Source organism: Symphodus melops (assembly GCF_947650265.1).
Source record: "Symphodus melops genome assembly, chromosome: 11".
Lineage (NCBI taxonomy): Eukaryota > Metazoa > Chordata > Actinopteri > Labriformes > Labridae > Symphodus > Symphodus melops.
In genome coordinates this window covers 12088135-12114777 of record NC_136701.1, presented here as the reverse complement: position 1 = coordinate 12114777, position 26643 = coordinate 12088135, and the positions used below count along the sequence as shown (strand labels likewise).

Sequence of the window (26643 nt, the reverse complement as noted above, 5' to 3'; positions counted from 1 at the left end):
TTAGATATCTGGGGAAGTTATTCAGATTAGAAAAAACCTGATTCGTACTAACATAAGAGATTTTTTCCAGAGTTTTTTTTTTTTTATCACAGAAACACTTTAGAACTTCCCATAGCTGACGTTTTAATATATGCCTGTTAGTCTTCTGACCACTCCCTGACACTGAATTGATACCAATTTGATATGAACTTAGTAACCGAGGAAAACATTAACTAGGGCAGCCTCACTGCCCACTAAATCAGTGAAGCTCGTCTGGCCCAAGGCGAGAAAAGTCTGTCAGACTGGAAGCTGAATGTGGCGACACGTTGTTGGAGCTGAGAGGACAGCATACATAGATAATGAGCGAAGAAGGGGACAGCTGAGCTAAATAAAAAAAGCAACTGTCAACAAGGGGTGAAAACACGTTAAGCACAGTGAGATGCATGACTGGCAGGTTTTTAAAGCCGTCGAGGAAATCTGCCCAGCACAGCAGCTGTCCTCGTTACAAAGTTCTGAGTAAATCTGCAGCCCTGATCCAAATCAAGCACCTAATGGGGAAAAAGAAAGAAAAAGGGTTAAGAGAGTGAGCTTTATTTTGATTGTTTGATTTTTTGTTATTCGATGAATGATCTTTTCCTTGGAGGGGCCCATGGAGGGCAGCAATAACGATTACCTAAAACCATTTCAAGAATGATGACTTTTGCATACCATTTTATAAGCAATGATTGTACCATTTAATTTTAAAATATTGTTTAATCGATCCCTTATAGCACTGCTCGATGACTCGTTGGGTTCAAGGTACTGTCAAAGACATTAGCACATCATTTACACTGTGTTCACAATATGGCTATCTAATTAGGTAATACCAGTCATGTAAGTCGGCAGTGCTGTTACACAATCAGACATTGTTCACAAATAATGCTTTCATCATGAAAATATGTTTGTTTTTCTGGGCATGAGAAGACCAGATGAATGCTGAATATTGAATGCCCATACAGTAGATATGAAGCAGTTGTAGCTGAACAAAAAAATTGGAAATCATAGTATTTTACAATCACGGTAAAACTGTTATGAATGGCTGAGATGAACTTTTCATTATTTTCAAACAGAACTTGTTCATAGCTAAGCTGAAGAAGACTATGAAATTGCACAAGATAGAATGTTTAACTGTGTAGAAATTTAAGAGATCATTGAATAAAAATAAATCACATATTTGATCTAGCCTGTACACTTACGGGCATTCTAAATTTGTGTTTTTTGTGTCGTGCTGCTTTTTCTCCTTATTATTGATCAATCAACACTGCATGCTAAGAGGGCCTCTAATTGGCACTCATCTTTATATGTCCAAATGTAGTACAATAGGGCTTTAAAAATGATGCCTGCTTGATTTTGGACAGAGCTTTTGTAATGTAACGTAAAGCACAAAAAGGTATAAATTCCAAAATATCAATTTCTTTACCTTGACCGATTGCCTACATTGAACACTGAAGGCCTTATTAATGAGACTGGCTTCGGAAATTAGCATTAGCTATAAATGCTGTGGTGCAGTACATTGGAAATTTTTTCAGTTCTCCTTGTATACTACTGTTGATGTTGATGTGGGTGCTGAAACTACAGAAACGACAGTTAAAAACGGACTTATGCCACACAGAAGTACTACAGCCTTTGAAGAGAGTGAACAAGTCCTTCTCAATATGGAAGTGTCTCTTTAATTGTTTGTCGACTTTGTTTTAATTATACAACAGATAGATCCAAAACAAGTAATCTGATTGGACAAGGGACAGAGTACAAGTGCTGATATAGAGTACAACAGCACAAGAACTTTTTCCTGTGTATGAATCTGTTTCATGTGTATAGCTACTAAAACAACTATCAGCAGCTTTATTTCACTTTTTTTTTTACCTTGAATGGAAAATAAACAAATATTTGCATATTACATAATGTATCTATGTTGGTAATGTGTAGAGACAAACGCACACTATAGAAAAGTGCAGAACATGTTTGCGTTACTTGGCAATGGTCCATTCGATTTGCACATCTAGTTGTGGGCCAGATAAACCAAATAACCTGATTCATTTTGTTAGAGATAGATATCTTATGGGCCATTATTGCCTTTGTTGGATAGCACATCTGAAGAGAGACAGGAAACATTAGGAGGAGAGAGCCAGGATCACATCCAGTAAAGGTCCATGGGCCAGTTTAAAACCCATGGCTGCTGCAACATGGACTATAGGCCAATATGTAGCAAAAATCTGCAATACCATTGTATCATACAAACGATCAGTTACTGAGACCCAGATAGCTTTCGTATCGGTCCACCACATACTGACCCATTAAACCAATTTCAATGAAATTGATACCCTACCAAAGTTACTCAGTGTGTAATGGTACCACATGGAGTCTTAACCCAATTTCACACACATTAGTTAAACTCTTGTCGTCTTTAAATGATGCAATGGTAAAATTACAGATTATTAATCCCAACATTCTCTGATTGAGCATTGGCAGTCCATTTTTTTCATGCTAGTAGAACACGCAATCAGTAATCGACCCCGCTACAAGTGGTCAAATACCCCACTGAGATTTGGGACAGTTCTTTTGATCTGCTGCATCCTCTGAGTGCTAGCTGTGACAAGTTTTACAGGAAGCCTCACTTTAGGTTCAGTCAACCAAACAGGTTGACCATTTCAGACCAGTGCTTATCACTTCATTCTCTGTTTTGTTTACAAGTACTGCATTTTAATTCCAATCTGTTCAAAGCTGTCCCCACTGTGTATGTCTATACTGAACAACCTTTGTAAAAAAAAAAAAAAAAAAATCGAAAAAGGAAATGCAAACTTGACACATGTGTGGAGGCTGAACAGTATGTAGATTGTTTACACATATATTAACAGTTCAGGGACAATGTGGTTTGCTTGGAGATAATATAATCTGTTTCACTCACCCTTTGCTTTGTGTAAAATCTGGACAAAAAATGACTGCAGTTAGCACCAAGTTCATAAATTATTTTTAAATCATTTTTAAATCTTCTAAGAAAAGAAATCAAACATTTCCTGGAGAATATTTGAAATGCTGGTTGACAGCGAATGGAGGCATGCTTATTTAAAGATGTAATAGGGTTTCATTTTTTCAGCAGTGTTTTTTGCTGAACCTGTGAAGTGCAAGTGGTTGTGGTTTTATTTTGAGAAAGCTGTGGTGACAAAGTGAGTGTGCCTGTTTGACTAAAGCAGGGTCAAAATATGCACAGTGAGAGAGAGAGAGAGAGATTTGGTGCTTTCTGTTTTCATCTAGCAAGTGAATGTACTTTGACATCTCTTGGGAAAACTGTTACTGGTTGCCTTCACAAAGTGTGATGGAAAATGGCCCTACTTTTTTGCAGAAAGAGATGGGTCAGGGGATATGACAAAGCTGCAGGGCATTTAGTGAAGTGGGGGGAATGCAGGGGGAGGGAAACAGGATTACAGAATGTAAGAGAGAGGATAGATGGGCCGTTTCAGCCAAGTGGTTGGCTGGTTAATATTTAAGCACCATCAGTATTTGAAGAGAAATGTCATAATTAACCAGAATCATGCAGGAAGGAGTTATCTTTGCGACATTTTAATGAAAAATTCAGGTTACATCTTATCAGCGGGTAAGGATTTCAGTATTTATGTTTGGAGTCCATCATATTTTTATAACTGTGTTTGTATTTTGACTTGTGTGAACAGTTTCCACTCCAGTTTGCATTTAGTAGAGGTAGGCTCCAATAGAACCACAGAGTTTAACACAGAAACTCTGACTGTCTCTTACAGTAACTCTGTGATGTCAGAGATGAGTGCAGACACGACTGTATCCCTGCAGGCTTCAAAGGAGTTTCTCCTGACCCTAATACCTCCTGATAGTGAGAACAGGAGAGAGAACAGGATAGTACTAAGTTTCATGCAAAGCAGAGCCTTCAAATACTCGCCCGATCATGATGATACTTTTACAACCTCTGAACACAGCTAGGAAGAGAGCTATTTTGAGCTTGAGCCACATTATCAGTGCAGTTTTAATCCCAACGAAATAAGCATTTAGAGCATGCACGTTGATATACAGCATGTTGGTGGGATTGTGGCAGTTAAAATGTTTCTTTATTGTTATTTATTGATTTTAATTCCTTATATTGTAATGCTTTTTTTATATCTTCCTGCCCAGGGACCACATATGTCAAATTAGCTTTATAGCTAACAATAGCCCCCGTCAAAATAAAACAACAAACTAAACTGAACTGAATCCTTCGCATACTGTTTCTCTCTCATCTAGTCAATCAATTTAATCAATTTAATTTTGCATTAAACATGTATTCGACTTTCTGGAAACTTACATTTAGACACATAAAGGTTGGTTGAGTGGTCAGGGTGATGAAGGTTATGGTCACATGGTGTGGCATCAAATCTAATACCCTTGTAAGTAATCGAACACACTTGTACTGTACCTGTGCAAACAGCAATGAACATCTATTCTGTTAATGTTTTGTTCCAATGTAACAAAATACCTTTTAAACAACGTGTTAGACATGCCCGCCTTAGCCTCATCACTCCTTATGAAAAGATTATGTTCTGTTGTAACACTTACCCACAAGCAAGATTTATAAAATCTACTGGAATAACTAAAAGAACCAAATGTACTGGACTTATATTGCACCATCCAATTCTCATTTAAAAACTCACCTTTTTTTAGTGTGTAGGTTTCTACCTCAGAGGTAGTAGTTTTTTTCCGGAAGTATAAGGTATTTTTCAAATGGTAAGACTTAAGATTTTAAATTATGATTTCGACAGTACACCTGAGAACACAAAAGCAAACTTTTGATTACCTAAGGCTGCTGAAGAATACTCTTACCTTGTCAAGCCCTTTAGCACCAGCATTGCAATCAAAACTGCTGCTTTGGGGGTCGTCCAATGTTGTACTTAAAACGCAGGTGATGCAAAGCACATGCATATGTTCCAGTAAAATTGAATTTCATGATATGTGCATGCTGCAGCACAACAACTGTTTATTGTTCAGAAAGGTTCCTTTAGTGTTGCGGGTAACAGTGCTGCAGAAAAAAAGACATCACTCATGAATGAGGCACAAAATAATTTATTGGGAATAGTTCTGGTGCAGACACAGACTCCACAGACCTTGTGCTCTGGAGTTGAATCAGATCCTGGCAGTGAGCCCTGCAGGAGGGCGTCTGAGTCTGCATGAGCGTGCAAACAAACACGTGTCAAACCACCTTCTTCCTAGAAGGTCTTGGCCTCTGAGTTGCTGCGGGTCAGTGTGACTTTGGCCCTGAATCGCATGGGGTACTCTGATCGCATCAGACTGAGTATTGGCATACACTGACCTGCAAAAAGGAAGTGGATAAGGCATTGGGTGAAGTCTCACCCATTTCTGAAAAATATATATTTTTTGTTATATACTGTATATAAAGTTCATGAGACTATACAGCACTTTTTTGATTTAGTATGTTCAAAGAAAATGTTATAGCATCAATGTGAGCATTTTAATGATCTTATCCGACGTAGAACAAAATACTGGAAAACATATTTCCATTTAAAACACTTTATATTCAGAAAGAAATGCTTCTTAAGCACAATAGGCTTCAGGCTACAAATAACTGAGGCTAGTGGCACAATTTGTGTGATTTTGTCAGTCCTGTGAGGGTTAAGTACAGACTGACAGCTTTATTTTTAGCTACCTCCAATAAAAAGAAGAATAGTCATGTGGCCTTTTCATGCACCCAGTTTTTATTTCAGGTTTGTGAAGGTATTTTGGATAGATAAGGGTTAGATTAGCAATTTTAATACCTTGTCAAAAAGCTTTACGGGCTCTGAACTGTGCAGGTCTGCAACCCGTAAACATCTCCCTGACTCCTGCTGTCTGCAGCAGCTGTCATGATCTGTTTCCATTCTTTTTGCACATTCAAAGCGATCTATTTCGAGCGGTTTCAAAAGAAAGAGAGAATTGTAGATGTGGTCAAAAGGAGAATATATATGCACACAAGATTATAAAAAAAAAAAAACTTTAGCAAACACGTGCAGTGTATCCATCAGCTGAGTGTAGAAATGAATCACCCCGTCCTATATGAGTCACAGTGTCCTTTCACTGTCTGTACCTTTGCCTGGTGTTGTAACATAGCACAATGTGCAAAATATATCACATTATTACCAAGAAACACAAAAGATTCTTATTGCTACTAAAAATGTCATAATATGTTTTAAATGTTCATTGACTTCACTGATGAGCTTACTAAAGTTGTCTTGTTGCTGCTTCATTGTTCAGTTAAGATAGGGATACAAAATTGACCTTGGAAGGTTTGAAATAAAAGACGATTCAAACAGATGTGCAAGCATGATTTCCTGAACAAGAACAAACAAAAGCATCTTCTGGGAGGGAACGTAAGAACACCTGAGTATACACTTCTCGATATTAGCGTCATTTGTTTTGTTCTGCATTTGTGCACTGATTAAATAAAAAAGATGAAGACAAACAGATCGATAGAGATAAAGTAAAGTATAATAAATGAAGCATAAAGTTCCAGGTTTTGTACCTCTTACATGTGACTTTACACGTGCTACAGAGCATACTCTAGTACAGCTGTTCTCTGTGTTGTTTATGATCCATATGCTAATGCTATCTCCACTATAATACCACAGAACATCATCTGAATATACTGATTCAGCACTGCCACATAAAACAATCACTGAAGCGTTTCTGCTGTGTCTGTGTCAGCAGTTATTTTTCATAGTTTGTGGCTTGATCGCTCTCACTGGTGTGTTGTGAAATGGTCTGAAGACATATGGGGAGGGGGTGAACAGTGTTTGAGTGGGGTTGATAACATTGAAATAAAAATGTAAAAAAAAGAAAAAAGAAAGAAAAGAAAATGGCAGTTATTTATGCTGAAACTCCTGTTTACTACCTGTTTACTCGATTCATAACTCACTACCAGGAGTAACGGCTTGGCAAGTGTTCATTGCCAGTTGTCCTTGTTTTTATGCTTGCTCGAAAAGTCTAAAGATGAATAAAAAGAAGAAAACATATAACTTTTATTTTACTTTGAAAACGAGTAAATAGATCTCACACATACAAAAAGCTCATCAGTGGGATTCACAACATACTGTAAATCATTCACCATCCTCTAATGTTGGTTACAGTGGCTTTGGGTGCCATGAGGCTGTGAATGCATAATCCTTGTAAACCTAAAGTTGTGTGAGTACTGAAGTGTGCTAAGTGTTGACTGTACATGTAAGGGAGTGGATGTGCAGAGCTGTTTACATGTCTGCAGCATGTACTGTAATCATGTAAATGAGACACAGTTTGCTCTTCCTGTTCCTTTACATGACCGCCTCTCCTACAAATTAGTATGGATGATTGCATTTTCTCGGCAATGTTGTATAAGCTTCTGAGAGGAACGGATCTTTGCATTCTGTTTCACACACTCTCTCTGGACGGCAAAACAACAGTAGGCTGTGTATATGCCGCTTGGCTTTATCTTTGACATTGTACTTAAAAATGTGTAGACAATGCATAATACAAATCTTCTATCTAATGTTGATCTTTTAAACAGCAGTAATGCAAGCTGATGCATGGGTGCAAAAATGTACAGTTTACAAAATCCAGTGTGATTGGTGATGCAAACAAAATTATCAGAATTTGAAAACCAAAACGTGAAAATCGTTGTTTTTTCTCTTCTTCCCTCAGGTGCTCCAGTCATCGTGGGAATGAGCATCAACATAGCAAGCATTGACTCCATCTCAGAAGTAAATATGGTAAGTTTCCAACTTTCTTATTTGGTCCCCCCAAATATCTGTCCATTAGACCATATTTACAAGGCAGCTATGTTCCTGTGCTCAGAATAGAAACTCAAATGTCATTGTGCTGAACGGTTTTGTTCAAGGTTGTAAATCAAGTGTTTTTCATTCCACCTTCCGATCAATTTTCACCTTTGAAGACAATGGATACTAAACACCTGGAGCGACACACTTAAGTTTTTAAACTCTTTGATAATGAATTAGCTAGCATGAGAACACAGCTAACATTTTAATGCTTTCAGCCACTTCCTAGCTAACATTTGAGAATCGAGAAGCACGTAAAAGAAAGGAAAAACATTCGTTAATTCTTTACATTATTGCACATGTTGCACACATTTATAACCCTGAGGTAAACTTCACTGATATTGATGATTATATTAATGAAACAAGAATGTTAGGTTGTTTTTAATGTTTGCACATTGCTAATTTAATCAGCTTACTACTTTAGAGCGCTATCATTGATCTTACTGATAATTTCTACTTTACATTAGCTAGCCAAAATCACATCCTTAAACATCGTTGATTAAAGTTATACTTAAGTTGCTTGATTTTTTTTTGTCCCTGATTTTTCCAAATTTATTTGCCTTTTTCTTTTTACCTGTTTTAAGTAGTGATAGTACACAAGTAAGGTTTTCTCATTCATTTATTCATTTTACTGCTGAAACTTATTTAGCGTAAAGTCCCTGAAAAATGGCCAATATCATACAGTTTTACGAGGCAGCCATGTTTCTCTTAAGCCACACCAAGTTGTTCCAGGTTAAGAGCCATATTATGGATATTTCAGGATTCTGTACAGATTTTTACTTTGCTTTCTCGTATATCCTCCACATAAAAAGACAATAGATGATAAACCCTCTGATATACCAAGTGGAAAACAACACATATCACCTATTTGATAATATTTTGGTGTCCCCCACTGAGCATAATAAGGGATGAAGATGGCAGCAATATGCATATTGTTGACCTTGTTATTCTCTGCTAAGTCTATTCTTGAGGGGGCCTGAGAGTAAAGCAGGGTTTAACACCTCGAGATTTACATCTTCCCATTCCAACACAGCACCATGTAAACACCCAGCAAACAGGACTTTCTTGTCCACAAACAAAAAACACGATGACAAATCACACTGACAAATTGTTACAGTTGTCTTCAATGGAGGGCAAGAATTCTACACATTTCAAATTTTCTTGTAAATAAAGTGAATTGTGAAAAGTGAATGTTTTCGTCTTGAAATGCTTATCATTTACTTAAAGTTGACTCCTTCCCCGACTGTGAGATAGCACAGATTGATTTGAGTTCATACAGACATGTACTGAGAAAAACAGACAGAAATGAAGTTGTGAAAAAGGCAATATGGCCGCTGTCTGAGTGATGACGTCATTCTGTCTCTGAGCACTCTCTTTACTTCACTCAGTGTGACACTGAGTCATTCACAGTGAGGCTCACATGGAGAGGCAGCTTTCTGTTTTCTATTGTTTTCATCAACCTTTCTGTCTTTTTTCTTATCTTCTATCTGTTTGTCTGTCTGTCTGTCTGTCTGTCTGTCTGTCTGTCTGTCTGTCTGTCTGTCTGTCTGTCTGTCTGTCTGTCTGTCTGTCTGTCTGTCTGTCTGTCTGTCTGTCTTTCTTACCTTCTGTCTTTCTTTCATTTGTTTGTTTCAGGAAGTATCAAATGATTTTCAGCAGACTATTTTTAAAGTGCATTGATGCTGCGCTTTAGATCCAAGATTTTTAATTTATTTGAATCATCAGCTCAGAGCAAGACGACAGGGACACTTTTGAATAGAGACAGGTCTAAATGAATATGAAATCCTGAATGAACACCACTTGCTTGTGAATTTCACATTTTATTAGTGGTTAAAATGTCTTTATGTATAAAGTGTTAATCAAAGAAAACTACAATATTTTTAACTGCCTGTTTCCCCCTCTGAGACTGTTAAGAGTTTAGAAACACCTTGGTCTTTTTTCACAAAACATAATGTGAAATTACTCATTTTAAATTTCTAGTGTTGAGCGAGCTACTTGTTAAATGTAGTCAGCTAGTTTGGCTGTTGTCCTTTTTTACGTGTTTATTATTAATGTTATTGGAAACATTTGGTTACAGTCAATATTTTTTTGATGTTTAGTTCATCAAATTTAAACGATAAGCCAAATCTCTGCTTTTATTGTCTTTCTATTTCCTGTTGCCATCTCTTTGTTTCCTTTTTTAAAATTCTCTTTTGTAAAGCCCTTTAAGACGTCTGCTATATAAAACTGTTTCAGTTAGCAATACTTTATTAATCAATCATAAAATGCTTTGTGAGTAAACAAAGAACCCGTTCTCAAAACTGGTAAATAAACAAAATAAATATCAACTCCACTGTTTCATTTTGCATTGTGCCCCTCTGTCCTCCTTTATGCTCTGTAGCTGTTGACAAGTTGTTAACTGGTTTTTGCACACTGCACTGAGATGGTTAACTTAATAAAGGTTTGGTTATGTTGGAGTGTTCAGGACTCACCTGCATGTTCCTTGAAAGTCACGACTTCCAGCACAAAGATGACAGACATGTTGTGATGTTACCGTCATACAGGAGTAGATTGTTAGCTACAAATACACACAGGGCCTGATTTACTAAAGGTTTGCGTGTATGAAAACGTGTGCAAACTTGATACCACCAGCAGAAAATGTGCTATCTGATATACTAACAACGTGCAGTGAGGACGCACTTTCATATGAGCAAAATAATACGTATTGTCCAAATAGTACGTTTGCCTTAATGCAGCGGTGTCCAAACTTTTTTTCTTGCGGGCCAAAATTGTCGTGTTAGAATCGCTCACAGGCCACAGGGTTTGTTTGTTTGTTTTTTTTAAATATTTGAGGGAACTTTTTGTATTTTGACCTCTTCAAAAAATAATGTAAATACACAATAACTAATTTCAGTGGGAAACTGTTGTGTTCTAATTTTCTGGAAAGAATAGTCAGGCTTTTGTAGGTCTCCCTCGCTAACATGAAAAAGAAAAAAAGAATGAAATATGCCATCTGATGAGGCCTGGGGCCAAAATCTTCTGATTCTTCGATTTGAAGTCAAGGGCCACAAAAAATCCACTCAAGGGCCACAAATGGCCCCCGGGCCGCACTTTGGACACCCCTGCCTTAATGAATATGCGTGCAAAATACTGGATGAAAATGCAAAGAAGTGAAGTTAGTACACACAGTGTGATTTACCAAGCCAGGCAAAAATTGCAGTGGTTGTAACAGTGTCTGAATTTAACACCTTTGAAAAGAACGTGCTAATCCAAGAGCCCCAGTGTTATGCACTGCAGGCTGCAGTTAGGAGGAGACATAGGACATCACAATAAAAGATGTATTAACATGTTTAAATGACAGAAAAATAAATGGTATGCATTTATTTTGTATCTTGCTTCAATAATAGTTTAAAAGAAACGCCATGATTAAACTGTGAACATTCACAGCGTCTGCATTCTAAAGAATTTCAACATTGACACTTATGTCGTCCTATTTCCTTCTTTTTGCCAACATTACATTTTAAACCGGGCATTTCCTTTTCTCGGGTTGCGTGTCTCTGGTGCGCTCCAGAGCGCGCTCGTCTCTTCACTCTACAGCCCCCTCCCCTGCTGCTGTGCTGTGGGACGCTTGAATGGGGGTCTCACCATGCTTGTACCCCCAACTTCAGTACCTGTTGCCATGGCATTTATGTCCGATCAGACACAGTGCTGACCAGCTTCTGGTGCGCAACGATGGCACGAGTGGCACACACGCTGCGCACCAGTGCCACAGAGGAGCGTGTTTAATACCGAGGTTTTCTTATAAGCCACTTTTTCCTGTTGTTATATTCAGATTTATCTGCTATTACTTGAAAATACTGGACGTCCATTTGCCTCTAACTAATACCTATTTTGCGCTTGCAGTCGTCCAGCTTTCCGTCCAAACTCCCTGTGACGTAAAACAGTAGAACACGCAAAAGCCTGACAGAAATACTACCGCCTCCACAAGGTTTGCACCTGACGTCATTCACGCAAATGTTCTTAATAAATCACCCGCAAAACGCCCACAAGCCAAACGTGCAAACTTTTGCAATGAGCACGCAATTTAGTACTCTTTAATTGAGATCTTAGTAAATCAGGCCCACACTGTCTACGGCTGACGTCTTCTACTAATCCCTAAGATTTTGATTTTGGTCCGTGAAAGAAAGCTCCACTGCACTTGCAGTTTGCCTGGACAATGTCACACTACAAGATAAAAAAAACAAAACAGCTATAGCTTCTGAAAAGCTTTTTGACTCAGACAACAGCGATACTATCACAAAGCTACTGAAATAGGTATATGACTGACTTGGTACAGTTGTGATGTTACTTAATTAACACTATAAATTTCAGATATATGAATAAAAAGGTTAAATGATTTTTGCTTTAGTTTTATGCCTGAAAATCATCTAAGCACACAACACACTGTATCAGTATTAACAGGATGTTAGTGTGTTAGCATGCATACTGCTAAATAATGTGTGATAAATCACACCTCCTATTTGAAATAACTTAGTAAGTTACTATAGAATGGTTGCCTACAGTACTTTTTCTGCACACTTGCATTGATGCATTAGCTGTCAGACATAATACCTCTACTTAAGCACTTTTCCAGTTGAATATAGTATAATAGAGAAGCACCAACACAGCTGTATTTATTGGTTTGCTGCCCATGTCCTCATGCACAAACGCTGAGTAGTGAAGTTTACTGATTGTATAAAAAAAAAATATATATATTTCCGTGATGAGAGGAGAAGCATTTCTTCGATTGATTTTTTTTAATATAAAAGTTGCTTATGCCTCCTTTTTTTTCTTTTTTTTTCTTTAGCAAATCCTGTTAAGGTGAAGCACTGAATTGAAAACATTTTATTAGTATAGTCTTGTTCCCTATGAGTCTTCTTCCATCATCAGACAATTGTGATGAAAACTTTTGGTTATGTTCATGTGTTACTCAAATGTCTCAGACAAACAAAAATCGAAGCACATCTTGCTGGACGGTTAAATAAGCTCAAAGTACTATTTATTTTCTCCCTTTGACTTCATCTAAGTTCTTCTTCCTCTGCAGGACTACACCATCACAATGTATTTCCAGCAGAGTTGGCGAGATAAGCGTTTGGCATATGGAGAACTGAACCTAAACCTGACTCTGGACAACCGTGTAGCAGACCAGCTGTGGCTCCCTGACACCTACTTCCTTAATGACAAGAAGTCCTTTCTGCATGGTGTGACAGTAAAAAACCGGATGATCCGCCTGCACCCTGATGGCACTGTGTTATACGGGCTGAGGTAAGAGCTTTGTTGCTTTATTTGAGATCATATACAGATATATCTCTTCTAATGTGCATTGATTTTATACACTCTATGTCGTTCCTCTGGAGGTTTACATCAGCATTTCTCCTTTTTAATATGTGGCGAATCAATACTGTATAATTTTTTCCTGTTTTCCATCCTGTTTGGTTTAGTCTTTATTTTGGCATTAACCCACTGGGGATAAACTTGAACTCCTCGGGACTGGTTGCAATTTTCAGAAATGATTAACAAAGGAACTTTTCAGTGCAAACAAAGTGAAAGACATGCAGCTTCAAAGTCAGTAATGTTCACACAACTGTTTCAGCAACACATTGTAAGAGCGTGACTGCAAGTTTGTGGTTTAAAGCTGGATGTGGAAACAGTACACACTTTGTTTGCTCAGGCAGACATACAGGCACTTGAGTGTGTAAAAAAAATTCAAAGGAAAACTCCCACACAATGTCTAACTTGCAAACAAACGTTTATTGGCAACGTTTCAGTACTCGACTTCCATCAGGGCAGGTCTAGTACTTAAAAGTTGTAAATAAATGCTTGTCTCTGTAAATTCTCAGTCATCAGGGTCATGGTAAATTGATTGATTTGAAGCTTGATGCATCGGCAACTGGACATAGTTGATGATCTTGAAGACGTTTCACCTCTCCTCTGGTGGCTGGAGCGAGAAACAACAAATGTTCGGTTGAAGGTTTAGATGTGGTGGTTTACTTTTAATTTTCTCATCTTCTCTTTACCGAAGTTAAAGTGAAAACAAGTTTATTTTGCAAAGATAACTAAACCTTCGCTTGAATTTAGCAGAGTTGAACGAAAATCATTCTTATTTGAAAACAAATTCAATATACTAAAAAGAGTAGTGGACACCTTTTCTCCAAGTTCCCTTCTTGTATCTTTATTCTAATACATGTTTTTTTTTTTTTTAGCTGTCTATCATGTATTGTTTGATATTGATAAGAAATCCTCTTTCACTTGTTGTTGTCCTGTCCTTTTAGGTTCAAATCAGTCTTTGTGTTGGGATGGCACGATGAAACAATGCAAAATAATACACCTCTATAAATCCCTTTAAAGCAACTTAGCTATGGGACGCTGGTAGTGGAGTAGTTCATTTGTGAGCCCTATTTACGGAGGCAATAATCCTCCAAACGGGCAGCCCCAGTTCGAATCCGACCTATGGCTGGTTTCATGAATATTATACCCCACTCTCTCTCCCGATTTCTGACTGTATCTCCTGCTCTGTCTCTTAAATAAAGGTGGAAAAACCCTAAAAATATGATATCCCATAATGATACATAAAAACTAATTCATTCTCCTCTAATTCACTCTTGAAGTCTAAAGAGAAGTGCAAAAGTAAGGAGAAGGAAGGGATGGATTTTTCATGTCATTTGGAATGTTCCTTTGGAAAGATTTAATAATGAAAGAATTTTTGGAAAAAAGAAATGTAGAAAAATATATCATTCAAGCAGGGATACACTTCTCCTCTGTGTGACCCGAAACAGCTTTAGCAAGAGAAAGAACAAACCTTCGATAAAATATTAACCCAGAAGAAACAGGAGCTAGTCACTGACATAGGAAAAGGAGGAGTTATTTTTGTCTTACCCACAATATCTTTTTTATCAGGCTTTCTTTGTAATTTGTCTCTGTCATTTTGTATTACAACAGAGAGAGTTCAGATATTTTGTGATCACATGTAGTGCCAGACAAACAAGATCAACCCTGCTAGTATTTGGTCCTGAGGCAGGGTGAGTTTTGACAGATGTATTTTTGGCAGGCATGAACAAACTTTAAAGCTTTATTTATAAAATCACAAGTCTACAAAAGTTCTATCTTTGTTTCTTGAAAAACAACAACAATATTCTGGGACGAGACAGGCCCATTAAATCCAAAATTCATCACCCCAGAAAGGCTATGCTCCTCACCTTAATGTACCAGATCACCATGACAAACTAGACAAGTCAGTCATCAGTGAGTGTGCACACAGGGACCAATCTGAACATCCCTAAGGGATGTCTAAAAGTAGGAATGTATTCTGAGGTTTGTTCAAACTCGGAATACTTTGCTGCTTTTCTTACCTCAAGTTATTCAAATAAAGTATTTTGATGGAGGCAAAGGAGCTGGAAGCTTGTTATGTTCCATGAATAAAAGAAAATGGCAGTGACAAGGTGTGGATCATATGAGCTAGTGAATTATTAATGCAGAAATCAGTATTCACAAAGTCTGAATTACAGAATTGAAGCTGACACAAAAAGAGATATGATGGCAAAAATATAGTTTTTCCCTTTGATGACTCTTTGGGACGTATCAGCTGAGCAGAAATTCAATCTCACTGCTGCTAAGACCAAGCTGCAGATATCTAAGAGTTATTTTACCACCTCTGACCCGACAAAAAGTGCAGTTCAAGCACAACATTGTACAACTCTAAGGAAGGGTCTGTTATGGATGTATATATTAACTGTTTTATAAACATTAGCAGGCATGTTGATGTAGGGCTGGGAAATTATTTGAAAATTAAAATCAAAATTGGCATTTAGATCCTCTAACCAACGTAATCTTGCCCATGTCGATTATATTGATTATTTTCAGAGTCACATGACTACACGTCCAGTCCAAGACATGGAAGCAATGTCTGTTGTTTGGACACATTATGTCAATAGGTAAGAAGACACCAAACAATAATAAGTCAAATGTAAACACTGGGGATAAACTGTTTATTTTCTACTGTTTAAGAGAAGTTAATTTCCACTTTAAAACTAAAATGTGTCATTTTCATTTTAAGTGATACTTTGATTTAAATTCGAAATTTTCAGTAAATAACTAGAAAATAGTTAATCAGATATGCACTCTTTCATTGGAAACAATATCCCAGCTTTAAGAGTTGAACATATTTACCATAGAGATCATGTCATGAACCATGAGGGCAAAAAACAACAACAAAGTAATTGTTTATTAATCATCATTGAGGTAAAATGTTCAAATTGATTTGAGGTCATGTATTGATGTTGATGCATGCTTCATTAAATCCAATGACTTTCTGTTGTGCTATGGTTACAAGAATCTCATATTCTACATCCTACAGACAGTTATCAATACCATCATTAGTCAGAATAATCCATCTGTGAAAATGTTTATTGTGTATTTATTAATTCATCAAAAACATTTTTTTTACATATCTTCAGTAACGTAATAATAAATATAATCATAAAAATGAGAAATAATGTACATAAAAAGGTCAACGTAGCCTCTGTTAATAAAGTTTAATTTCTTTAAAACTATATTTTTCGAAGAACCAGCAGGTGGTCGATCGTGACAATCACAAGTCTGTATATTGTGTTTTATTTTGAAATTGACTGGGCGTGTTTCTGTCTGTGTTAGACTCAAAAATAGACTCACAGCGTATTTCAAACAGAGCAGAGCATGATGGCGCTGGTGGCACACTCCAAAGACGGACAGCGGCACTCACTGCGGAAACAAAATGATTCACTAGAGTGGCATTGAACTGCGGCGTAGTGCGCAGGTGCTGACGGACAAAGTATGTGGAAATTGAGGGTCATACTTCTCAGCTAATTTATTAGCTCAGCAAACATGTCCATAATGACTTTATGCTCTATCTTCTTGAATACACATGCTTTTCATTTTGTAAATAGTGCCATATTAGACAAAAATGCTGCATATGCCTCGGGGGACGGCTGCCTGTGATTGGCAGTCTTGATGTCAATCAGGAAAAAACTCTGTAATCAACCTCGTCCAAATAAAATCACTTACTTCTCCAAAAAACAATGACCACGATCAAAATGACAAACTTAGGGACTCAAAAGGGGAATCCCAAACCAGTTGATGATATTACGGTTGCTTTGGTCAATTATTCTATACAGTCTTTGGTTCTTAGGATACACTTTGCATGTATGCACTTCAGCCAGATGATGCATGTGCAAACAGGATCAGTTTTAAGCCAAAATGGCACAGAAATCACACTGTGCCACCTGATCTGAGTAAACACTCCCAGCTGCTCCACTCAGCACATGTCTCTCAGCACATCCTCCTTCCCATGAGAGAGCCAAGCAGGCTTGAGCATAGAGTAAAATGGACTTGTGCCAGAAGAAAATGGCATTACACCCGCATTTGCACCTCTGCTGGCTTTGTGCCTGCATGAAACAAAAAGCTTAGATATTTCTGGAGACACTAGCTTTACTTCAACATCTCATCTACAAGCACATTGCACAGAGCTTTACAGCAAGTATCACACGCTGCAGTTATAGTAAAAGCAGATGGTGTCGAGCCCTTGGATCTGTCCTCAGACTGTTTTTTCAGCTGCATACAGTAATTAGAAGCAGTGCATAATCTGCATGCTGTGGTGGTTTCAGGACCTTACAAGCCTCCTGTAAGCATGCAATTAAATTGCTTTGTTCAAATGTTTGACTTTGCCCAAGGGTTGTGTGGACATTTTTTTTCCAGGAGAGCGTAACAATAGATGTTGTATTCTCGGCTCATTTGAATGTTTCGCCTCTTAAGTTTGACCGCTTGAGGTTTTTGTTGGCTTAAATGCATTTTCTTGCGCAGGCCGCCTGTTTGAATCAGTCCCCTGTGCTACTCTCAAGCACAGTAAAATGCAAACTGTGGACAATCGCATTACACACACTGCTGCACCTGGTGCTGCGCTCTCACCTCTCCACTCACTGTGAAATGTGCTGAGACTGCTGCTGTTTGTACCTTTTCTTTTAGCCTTTATTTACCTTGATTTCTATTGCTTGCAGATACCTTAGTCTTGGCAAAACTTTGATCATCAGCCACTTCTATTTTTGTGATCAATTTAAGTACAATTTGACTTTCCCCTTCTTTACAACTGTGCCCTCTTTCATTTATATCGCTGGTTGAGCATTAAGTAATGACTTCTCAGTGACTTTTATAGTATGACAAATGTTCATGCATAGTGACAAAATGAGAAATAATTTATTTGTTCACAACAAACACAAACAAATGATTAATGAATACAATATAGTCTACCTTAATTCTGACTGTTTTCCCTGGGCTGAGCTAAACTTTTTCTCATAGCTGACACCCAATTTCTGTGCCACAGTCTTTACGACTGTGAGGGAAATGGTCAACTACTCATTTTGTTTGCAACTTTATACTCTGCTGAATATTGCAGGTACACGTGCTGTGCTTTTCCTCTACTATATTTGATTTTCAGATTCGACATTTGAAGATTTAGACTGGGCAACCTGTCGAGGTTGTATCCTGCCTCTCACCCAATGACAGCTGGAATATGTTCCAGGCCTCTGCTCTTGAATAGCTTAACTGGTATGAATAGGTGGATGGATTAATGGATGTAACATTGGATGGACAAATGGATGGATATAGTATATTTAAAAATACAATTGTTTGAGATAAGATTTCTATTAGTCATTTGAATTGCTCTTAAGACCTCTATACACCCCACTGTCTCCCCCGCTCATCTCCTTGCTCTCATCATCTGTTCTATTAATAAATGAAAAAAAAAAACAATGTAAAAATTCTATTGTAACTATATTCATTTCTCAGAAAGAATAACAGGAAAAACTGAAGAGGTTTGGTTTTGATTGCATGAACATTTATTTATAAAGAATCATGTTCACATACTGTATATGTATACCCATGTTATTATTCTGTTTACCACTGCCAATGACATAGAAATAGATTGGATTCTAAACTATGACCATTTTTCTAGTTATTCAAAAAAGATTGGTAGAATTCAAAGATGAAGCTATTATATGCATGTATAAAGTAGGTCCGGAATTCAAATCAAATCTGGAGCTCTTCCCCATGTATCTCAGTAGAATTAATGTTGTTTTTAAAGCTTTGCTTAAATTGTCAATTTTGTAAACTTGCGATGTACGGTAGCTTGATTTTAATCTTGTACTTCATTTCAATTTGGAGGAGAGGGCGGCAGCTGGGTCTGAAGACTGCTGAGCGCTGCAGAAGTTGCAGGACAGCGTCTGGGTGTTGCTAACAAATAAAGTCCCTCCCAACGTCAATAAAAGAAGTGTGTGTGAGCAGAAAGTGTCCGGCCCGGTGTGCATGATGGAGCAGCTTTTTCTAACTAGCCAGTGAGTCGAGAGGCTGAATCATCGTTAGCGAGCTGACAATCCAGTCTGATAGTGCACCGGCTCCTGAGAGCATCGAGAGCTTTGTTGAGCTCAGCTTTGTCCAGATGGTGTTTTCTCTTTTCCCAGTCGTGAATGTGCTCTCTCGTGTTCCTCTGTTTATGAAACCATGGAGTAGTACTATGATCCTCTTTAGTAAGCCAGACACCTCACAGATAGGGATACAGGAGCAGACTGTGTAGGTGTCAAAATTATTGCTCACATATCGGAGAGCCTCGCTTGCGGTCTGTAGTGCAGAGCCTCTGGGATCCGCCTCAACATTGCTTTTAGTTCTCACATAATGCTGGCACAATACATGGTCTTGAGAGCCAGGAGAGGCCTACAAAAGCGAGTGGAATGCGCCCAGGGCTATCCACCATAAAAAATATTACTGTTTACCTTGTATTTAAGGCTATTGGTTGTGTTGGTAATTCAAGCTAACATTCAGGCTAACTGAATGTGTGACTAGTAAATGATTGTTGCATGGTATTACTTAATTCATCTCTTATTCAACAATAAGAGGCAGCTGTTTTCACAGTTGCCATACTATGACCTGAACTTATCTGAACACTTTTTGCTGAGTACTGTAGCTTTACAACTTGAGAACACAGTGTTTTACTCTGTTACATCCACATACTTTCATTACAGATATACAGGACAGTCTCGCTTTCCATGACAAACCTGCCAAAATTCATCCCAACGCTCGGTTCCCTTTACCACAGCTCTAACAGACACACAGGAAAAAACATTACCTGTTCTTCGATGGAGTAGGACTCCCTTTTTTCTGTCGTAACTTTGGTTAAAGCTTCAGGGGCCACCTTTGTCCAAACCTGCTAATACTGCATATCATGATGTGCTCTGTAAAGTAATAGCGGATTGCTGAGTTTCCTCTCCGCTCAGGTCTGAGGCTGCTGCTGACCCTCTCTGCTGGGACTCAAACTTGCTGACCTACATCTGCTGACATTTCTAAATCCCAGCTCCTTGCTGTGAGCCGTCCCAACACGTGCCCACTCACTGATGATTCTCTCCTCACTTGTTAACTGTCGCATCTAAAGACCATTTTATTCGTAGTGGGGTTTATTCGCTCTCTCTCTCGCTGCCAGGAATTCACATGACCAATACTCCAAGCTGCTGCCTCTGCAGGACTTTCACTGCTTCACCGTGCTAGCAGGGGTTTTGTCTTTTAGGAGCAGAAACTGTGTGCTGACAGGAGAAGTCTTCCTGTTCATGATCACATGAGGTTGCTGCAGCTCCAGGCTTCAGGCAGAACTCTGTAGGGTTTCTCAGGATTGTGTTTATATATATATATATATATATATATATAAAAAATCAACTTAATTCTGAAATTATTTGAGAAAGCTGTTCCCAAAAAAATTAACAAGGGTAATCATAAAAAGCACAGAAATCCTGAATGGGTTAGACTGACATAGATTACAACTAGCTGGTATTCATAACTTTATTAAACGTCTTTATCTTGGAGTCATGTCAGACAACAAACTTGAAATCGAACAGCAGCGTTTCTGTTAACAAACAGTGATACTTCTCATATTTAATGTTTAATTAAAATGAATTTAATTAAATGGTATCCTTTCTTTTCATTCATTTTTAAACTAGAATTTCACATTTTTTATGATGGCTTGTCTATTGATTAAAACATGCAACACCAGCGAGGAATGAAATCAGCAAATGATTTATGTTAGCCGAAAATCACTAGCAAAAGTGTCATTGGAATTCAATTACGTGTACATAAACGTGGCCACACTAAGCCTAAATAAAAATTAGATGCATGACCCCATACATTAACATTAACTAACATGTGCTTCTCCTAATTCATATCCAATAGCTTGCATCTTCAATGTTTCCTTTCTAACAACTAAGAAAACAACTCCCACGATCTTAATTAGTTCATTAAACAACATCTTTAGCAAGCAGCAAGTTTTTGAACAAAAAAAGTGGCAACAAGTGCAGTTCCTTAAGTGTCCACTTAGGGTTTCTCCAAAAGACAAAGAATCCCCATTCAGCCCCATGATAAAATGCCCACTTTTAAAGAAGAAAAATAAACATTTAGAGCCTGGTTTCTTCTACATTGCTCTTCTTCATTGGCCACAACTCTAAAGGGGCAAACTCATCTGTTTTGGTGAAATTAGGGCTAAGAGTTTATTATGATTGTAGCTGTTATTATAGGTGTGGCTGGCTAAGTTAACATGTTGTAGATGTTTGCTATAAGGATTTCATTGTTATTGGCTGATCGAGCAAAACAAAACTGTGCAAGTACATCAGATGTTTAATAAGTTAGCAGCTATCATTGTAAGCAGAGCAGAGAGAAAAAAAGACGAATCAGACATTTTTTATAATATTCTCAAATTTTCATCCGTTGAGTCACTGAAGTATTTAGTTCCAAAAGTAGCCTGTGTGTTAAACAGATGTCAACCACACATGAGAGAAGCATTTGGGAAATGCTACCTTTTTTTTGTTCCTTTGCATAGATAATCCTGCTGGCCAACTGACCTTTCCAGTAAATGTAATCAGGACTGATGTTATCTCCTCCCAGTGTCTAAATGTTATCCATGCTGCACACTCAGAGCAGAGCAGCTTTGTGAGACAGTGGTGATGTGCAGCACAGTCAAGCTCAACACGATGCAGTTTGAGAAGCGTTGTGCTTGTGCAGCAGAATGCAGCTCAGTGTCACTGTGAATAATAAATAAAGTAACCTGTCACATGTTTTGTTTATGTATTATTTTCTTTACCCTTCTGGTGCCTTCTGCTATTTGGTGCTCAATGGCCCCCACATGTGGACATCTGGCTTAATCAGAAAAATAGTTTGTTTTCCAATTACCTGATGACAGCATGCCGTTCATCCACCATGACCAATGTGTGAAACTCCTTGTTCCAGCAATATACTGTATTTCCAATGCAAACAGCTTAATATCTACTATATTACTAATTCAGGTACCGTAGATGGTCATACATATTTGCTCACTGCATTAGTGTGAAACCCCACACTGAAGCAGAACCGGTGGCTTTGACTTAAACATGATTAATAATGCATCTTAAATGTGAAACATGCTTTAAAGGGTAAAACTTCATATCCCTCCCATCATGCGCTAACATGCACACAGAGACGCACACTGTGCACATCAAACCCCCTCTGAATGTGCTGCTGGCTTCTGACACACAGATGATGAGCTGGAAATTAATTTTTCTATTTCATTTACACAGGAGGGCAGTAAGCGAATGAGTACTGGTGTGATGAACACACAGCAGCTGGTATGAACAGCAGAATTGTAATTACCGAAATGTGCTGCACGGGTAAATATTTCAGTTAAATGCCAGAGACCCCTACACATGTAATTTGTAGCCAAAGCTGTTTTTCCTGGGCTACTGGATTTATTGACATTCATAAACTGCTATGCATACATCTTTTCTAAAACTACCTGGCAGAAATGCATAGTCGGAGCTAACAATAAATAAGGTGCCTTGACAAAATCGCAGATGCTAAGCAGTTAGTTCTCCCCATAAAAGGAAATGCTGCCGACCGACACGCAAAAAAAAAATCACATTTTAGAGTTTGCAGAAAAAGTAAGGAAAATAGTAGAAATCCCTTTCAAAAAAACAACAAAAAAAAAAAAATCTTTTCAAAAACAGAAAAAGTGTTGCTTCACCGAGTCTCCGGGTCCGATGAATGGTACAGGGTTGAAAAGTTTAACGTCCACTTAAGTACTTTGAAGAAGCTAGCCTTGAATTGTTAAACTCTTGCTGGGTAGCATTCATCTTTTTTCGAGAGAAAAAAATATGTGAAAAATATAGCTGGAGTAATCGGTGTCATCACTGTCAAACACCAAGACCTGTCTCTCAACCTGTAACGTTTATATGAGGTAATAAATTACTTATAAACGTATACCTACTTGCCCATGTCCTTATGACCTCAGCTACAAATAGTCTTGTACATTTTAGTCTTTAATTAACTCTTCATATTTGTAGTTAATTGCTATTATTTATTGTTTACATTGTACAGAGAGAGCACAGTCTACCAAAGTTAAATTCCTCAGCTGATTCTGATTCTGAAATAGTTGTGTTTCTGTGTTTTCTCCTCAGAATAACCACCACTGCGGCTTGCATGATGGACTTGAGAAGATATCCTCTCGATGAACAGAACTGCACCCTGGAGATTGAAAGCTGTGAGTAATGCAGAAAAGTCGGCAGGTTTTTTTTCCCACCTTCTTATGAAAATTATGAAACTATTGAAAAGAATGTCTTTCACATTATGACAAAACATTTTTATTTTTAATACATCTCACCTCATTACACACAAAGTCAGCACATTGTAACAAGACTCTGCCTTACGTCAAAACTTTATAATGTTCAATCCTTTCATAAAGTGCGAAGCCGAGTGGTTAGTTCACCCGCTAAATGTACAGAGGCTAAACTTGGCACGCTGGTTCAAGTCTGACGTCTACTTGATTTGGTAAATGGATGTTGTATTTTCACTTGAGCTTGCATAGCGCTTTTCTAGTCTTAATATATATATATATATATTAATATATACATACACACACACACACACACACACACACACACACACCTACACACACACACACACACACACACACAAACACACATATATACACATATATACATAATATAATGCACATATAATACACATATATTATCATATATGTGTATTATATATACGTGTATGTATATGTATTTATATGTATATATGTGTGTGTGTGTGTGTGTGTGTGTGTGTGTTTGTGTGTGTGTGTGTATATATATATATATATATATTGCTGCACATACAGTAACTACTAACTGAAAATGTCATCTTCTTTATGTTGATGCATTTTGTCCATTATGATTTAAAGGAGCCATTAGTGAATACATTTTCCATCTTTTCCCATGTGTGCTTTTTTCCAGCAGTGGCCCCTCTTCAGGTGATGACTGTTATGAGAAATAGAGATGAAATGTTGCTTCTCTGCTAATGTGCATTGATTATTGTTCCCTCAGAGTGACACAGGGCAGCACTGGATCATTGCAGGCTGAAGGCAAAATGATAATACGAGGACATTACTTGACCCTGAGTGTGACCCTTAACCTCAGAATGACATCAGTGTCATGATGTCCCTGAAGAAGTGTAGTTAAATATTAGCCTATGTCCACCTAAAGCTTTTTAATGAATCTTTTCACCTTGATCACATAACTGGTGACTAATATGAAGCAATATTTAGTTATTGGTGGAGTGTCATTATGCACTTGATTCAGGAATAATTCATTAAGGGGCTGATCAGTGTGTTGACCTGGATATTTGGATTGGTGAGATAGTATCCATCACTTTGCTTTACTTTTCATTTTTCAGTCAAACACCTTTTAAGTAGCTATATAAAAATGTATTATGAGTTATATGAGTCAGTCATGATCTTGGATTTTTGGATTTGTAAAATCTTTATTGTCCCCGAGGGGCAATTTGGTTTGCAGCAGAAGTCTATGTAGGCAATACATTTATGAAAACAGCACATTGACAAAGATACATATAAAAGTAGATCATGATATCTTCATGATGGACCAAAGTTGGGTGAGGGACACAAAGACCAGCAGTACCTCCTAAACGTGTACAGGCAACCATGCCTACAGCTTATTTAAAAACCCAACAGCTGATGGGACAAACAAACTCGGGTATCTATTAGATGTAGTTCTCCTCCTTGTCGGTAGAAGTCTCAACTGCATGCAGGGGGTGCTGAGTGTTAACACTGGTTGGAGGGCCCCCCTATCGATTTGTTCCTTGGGCCCCAATAGACTATAAAATCACCACTGCTTGTAATTTCCAAACACAAGGAAAGAAAACCTTGATTGCGTCGTCAGGGTTAATTTGTCTGTCGACCACGCAAGTTATCAAAGTTATCTAACTCCTCTCACAGGTTGAATACCGCACTACTCCACAAAACCAGTCTTAAAATCGTCAGTGTGATGTACCCTGTAGGATCATTACGGGATGACAAAGAAAATGTGGAAAATGTTCATGATGTGTACTTTGACTTAGTCAAGGAAACCTGCATGTGAGCTAATTTTGAAAAAAGGCACAGTCAAAACAAATAGAATAAAGTAAGTCAGATTTTACGTTTTATTATACATTATATTATAATTGCATTGTTTCATGCCTCCTTTTTCTCCAAATGCTTTAATTTAGATAAATCAATACTGAGGAGAAAATGTTCTGGTGCTTTAATTAAAAATTGTATTTGCTTGATCATTTTCATTGACCACAACATCAATCAGCCCACTTGCTCGATACAGTAGATATTTGCAGTTCTTGTTGTTCGGAATAAAGGTGCAGAGTGTTTACCCTCGGGACATCAGCAGGCAATGAAATATGGATATGCCATGAATTAAAAAGTTTGAAGAATATCTGCTGTTTGTGCTCTGCACTGGTGGGACCTGTGCACGTTGAGCGTCAGTTTGATTGATTACACAGGCAGTTGTTTCAATTTCATGGACAATGTCACATTTGCTTACCCTATAGCCCTATAAGAGAGATTTAATGGTAATGAATCCGGGTGTCTTAGTGAGTTTAGTGCCATTCAGGTCTGGACTTGAGGTAGTAGGATGTGAAATGTAGTAACACTTCCCGTGCTGAGGAATGGCTGTGCAGTGAATGCATACTGCCCTATTGACATAAATCTATTGCTGTGATCACTTTCAATCGCTCTGCCAGTGGAGAATGTGGGTGCACGCCGTAGCAGGTGACACGTGTTAATAAATATTCATGGCAGGGGTAATGCATGCAGGGATATAGTAAGGAGAGGATAGAGGGGCATGGAATTGCAGGCCAAGAGAACAAACAGAAGTCGAAATGTTTTGTGTAAAGCACAACAGTTTTTCTCGTCAGTTGGACGTTCGGTTTTTTTTTAGCTATTTGTGTACAGGTGTCTTTCTTCCAGGACATTAGAGGCACGAACAACATCCTATTTACTGAGAAACTTTTAGAGGTTTTTCAGGATCCCAACAAAAACTCTCAAGACCAGTCCACATGTCGGCGAGTGTTTTTGAAAATGTATTTTTAATGTGCGATTTGACCCTTCGTACATACGCAAACTGCGTATTGGGTTACTGAAAATGTAATGTTTGGAAAAGTCATTCCAGTGTGAAGATTATCAGGAACTCTGTCAAACTGCACCTGAATGGACAACTTTGAAGATGAAATGGTCAGAGTAATGGCAAGAACATTTTGTGCATGTAATGGACGTTGGGTTTTTTTGACTTGGCGTTCTCATGACAGTCGTAACAGTTGTTTTTATGTTTTCATATTGACACAATGTTTTTGAGGACTTAACGTGTTTGGATGGGAATGTTGTTTGGAGGAAAATCTGCCTATGTGTGGACTCAGCCTGAGGTGTCCATTTTAAATGTCAAGAGAA

At 37.9% G+C, this 26643-nt stretch overlaps 1 protein-coding gene across 2 annotated transcripts in view; it reads left to right on the top strand.

Annotated features, from left to right (window-relative positions):
- gabrb4 (gamma-aminobutyric acid type A receptor subunit beta4) overlaps positions 1-26643 on the top strand; it is a 69596-nt gene that overhangs the window by 28172 nt on the left and 14781 nt on the right. For both annotated transcript variants that reach the window (XM_079355015.1, XM_079355014.1), the window contains exons 3-5: positions 7684-7751; positions 12880-13100; positions 23327-23409. In XM_079355015.1, coding sequence (XP_079211141.1) covers positions 7684-7751; positions 12880-13100; positions 23327-23409 — 372 coding nt within the window. The remainder of the gene's footprint in view (positions 1-7683; positions 7752-12879; positions 13101-23326; positions 23410-26643) is intronic.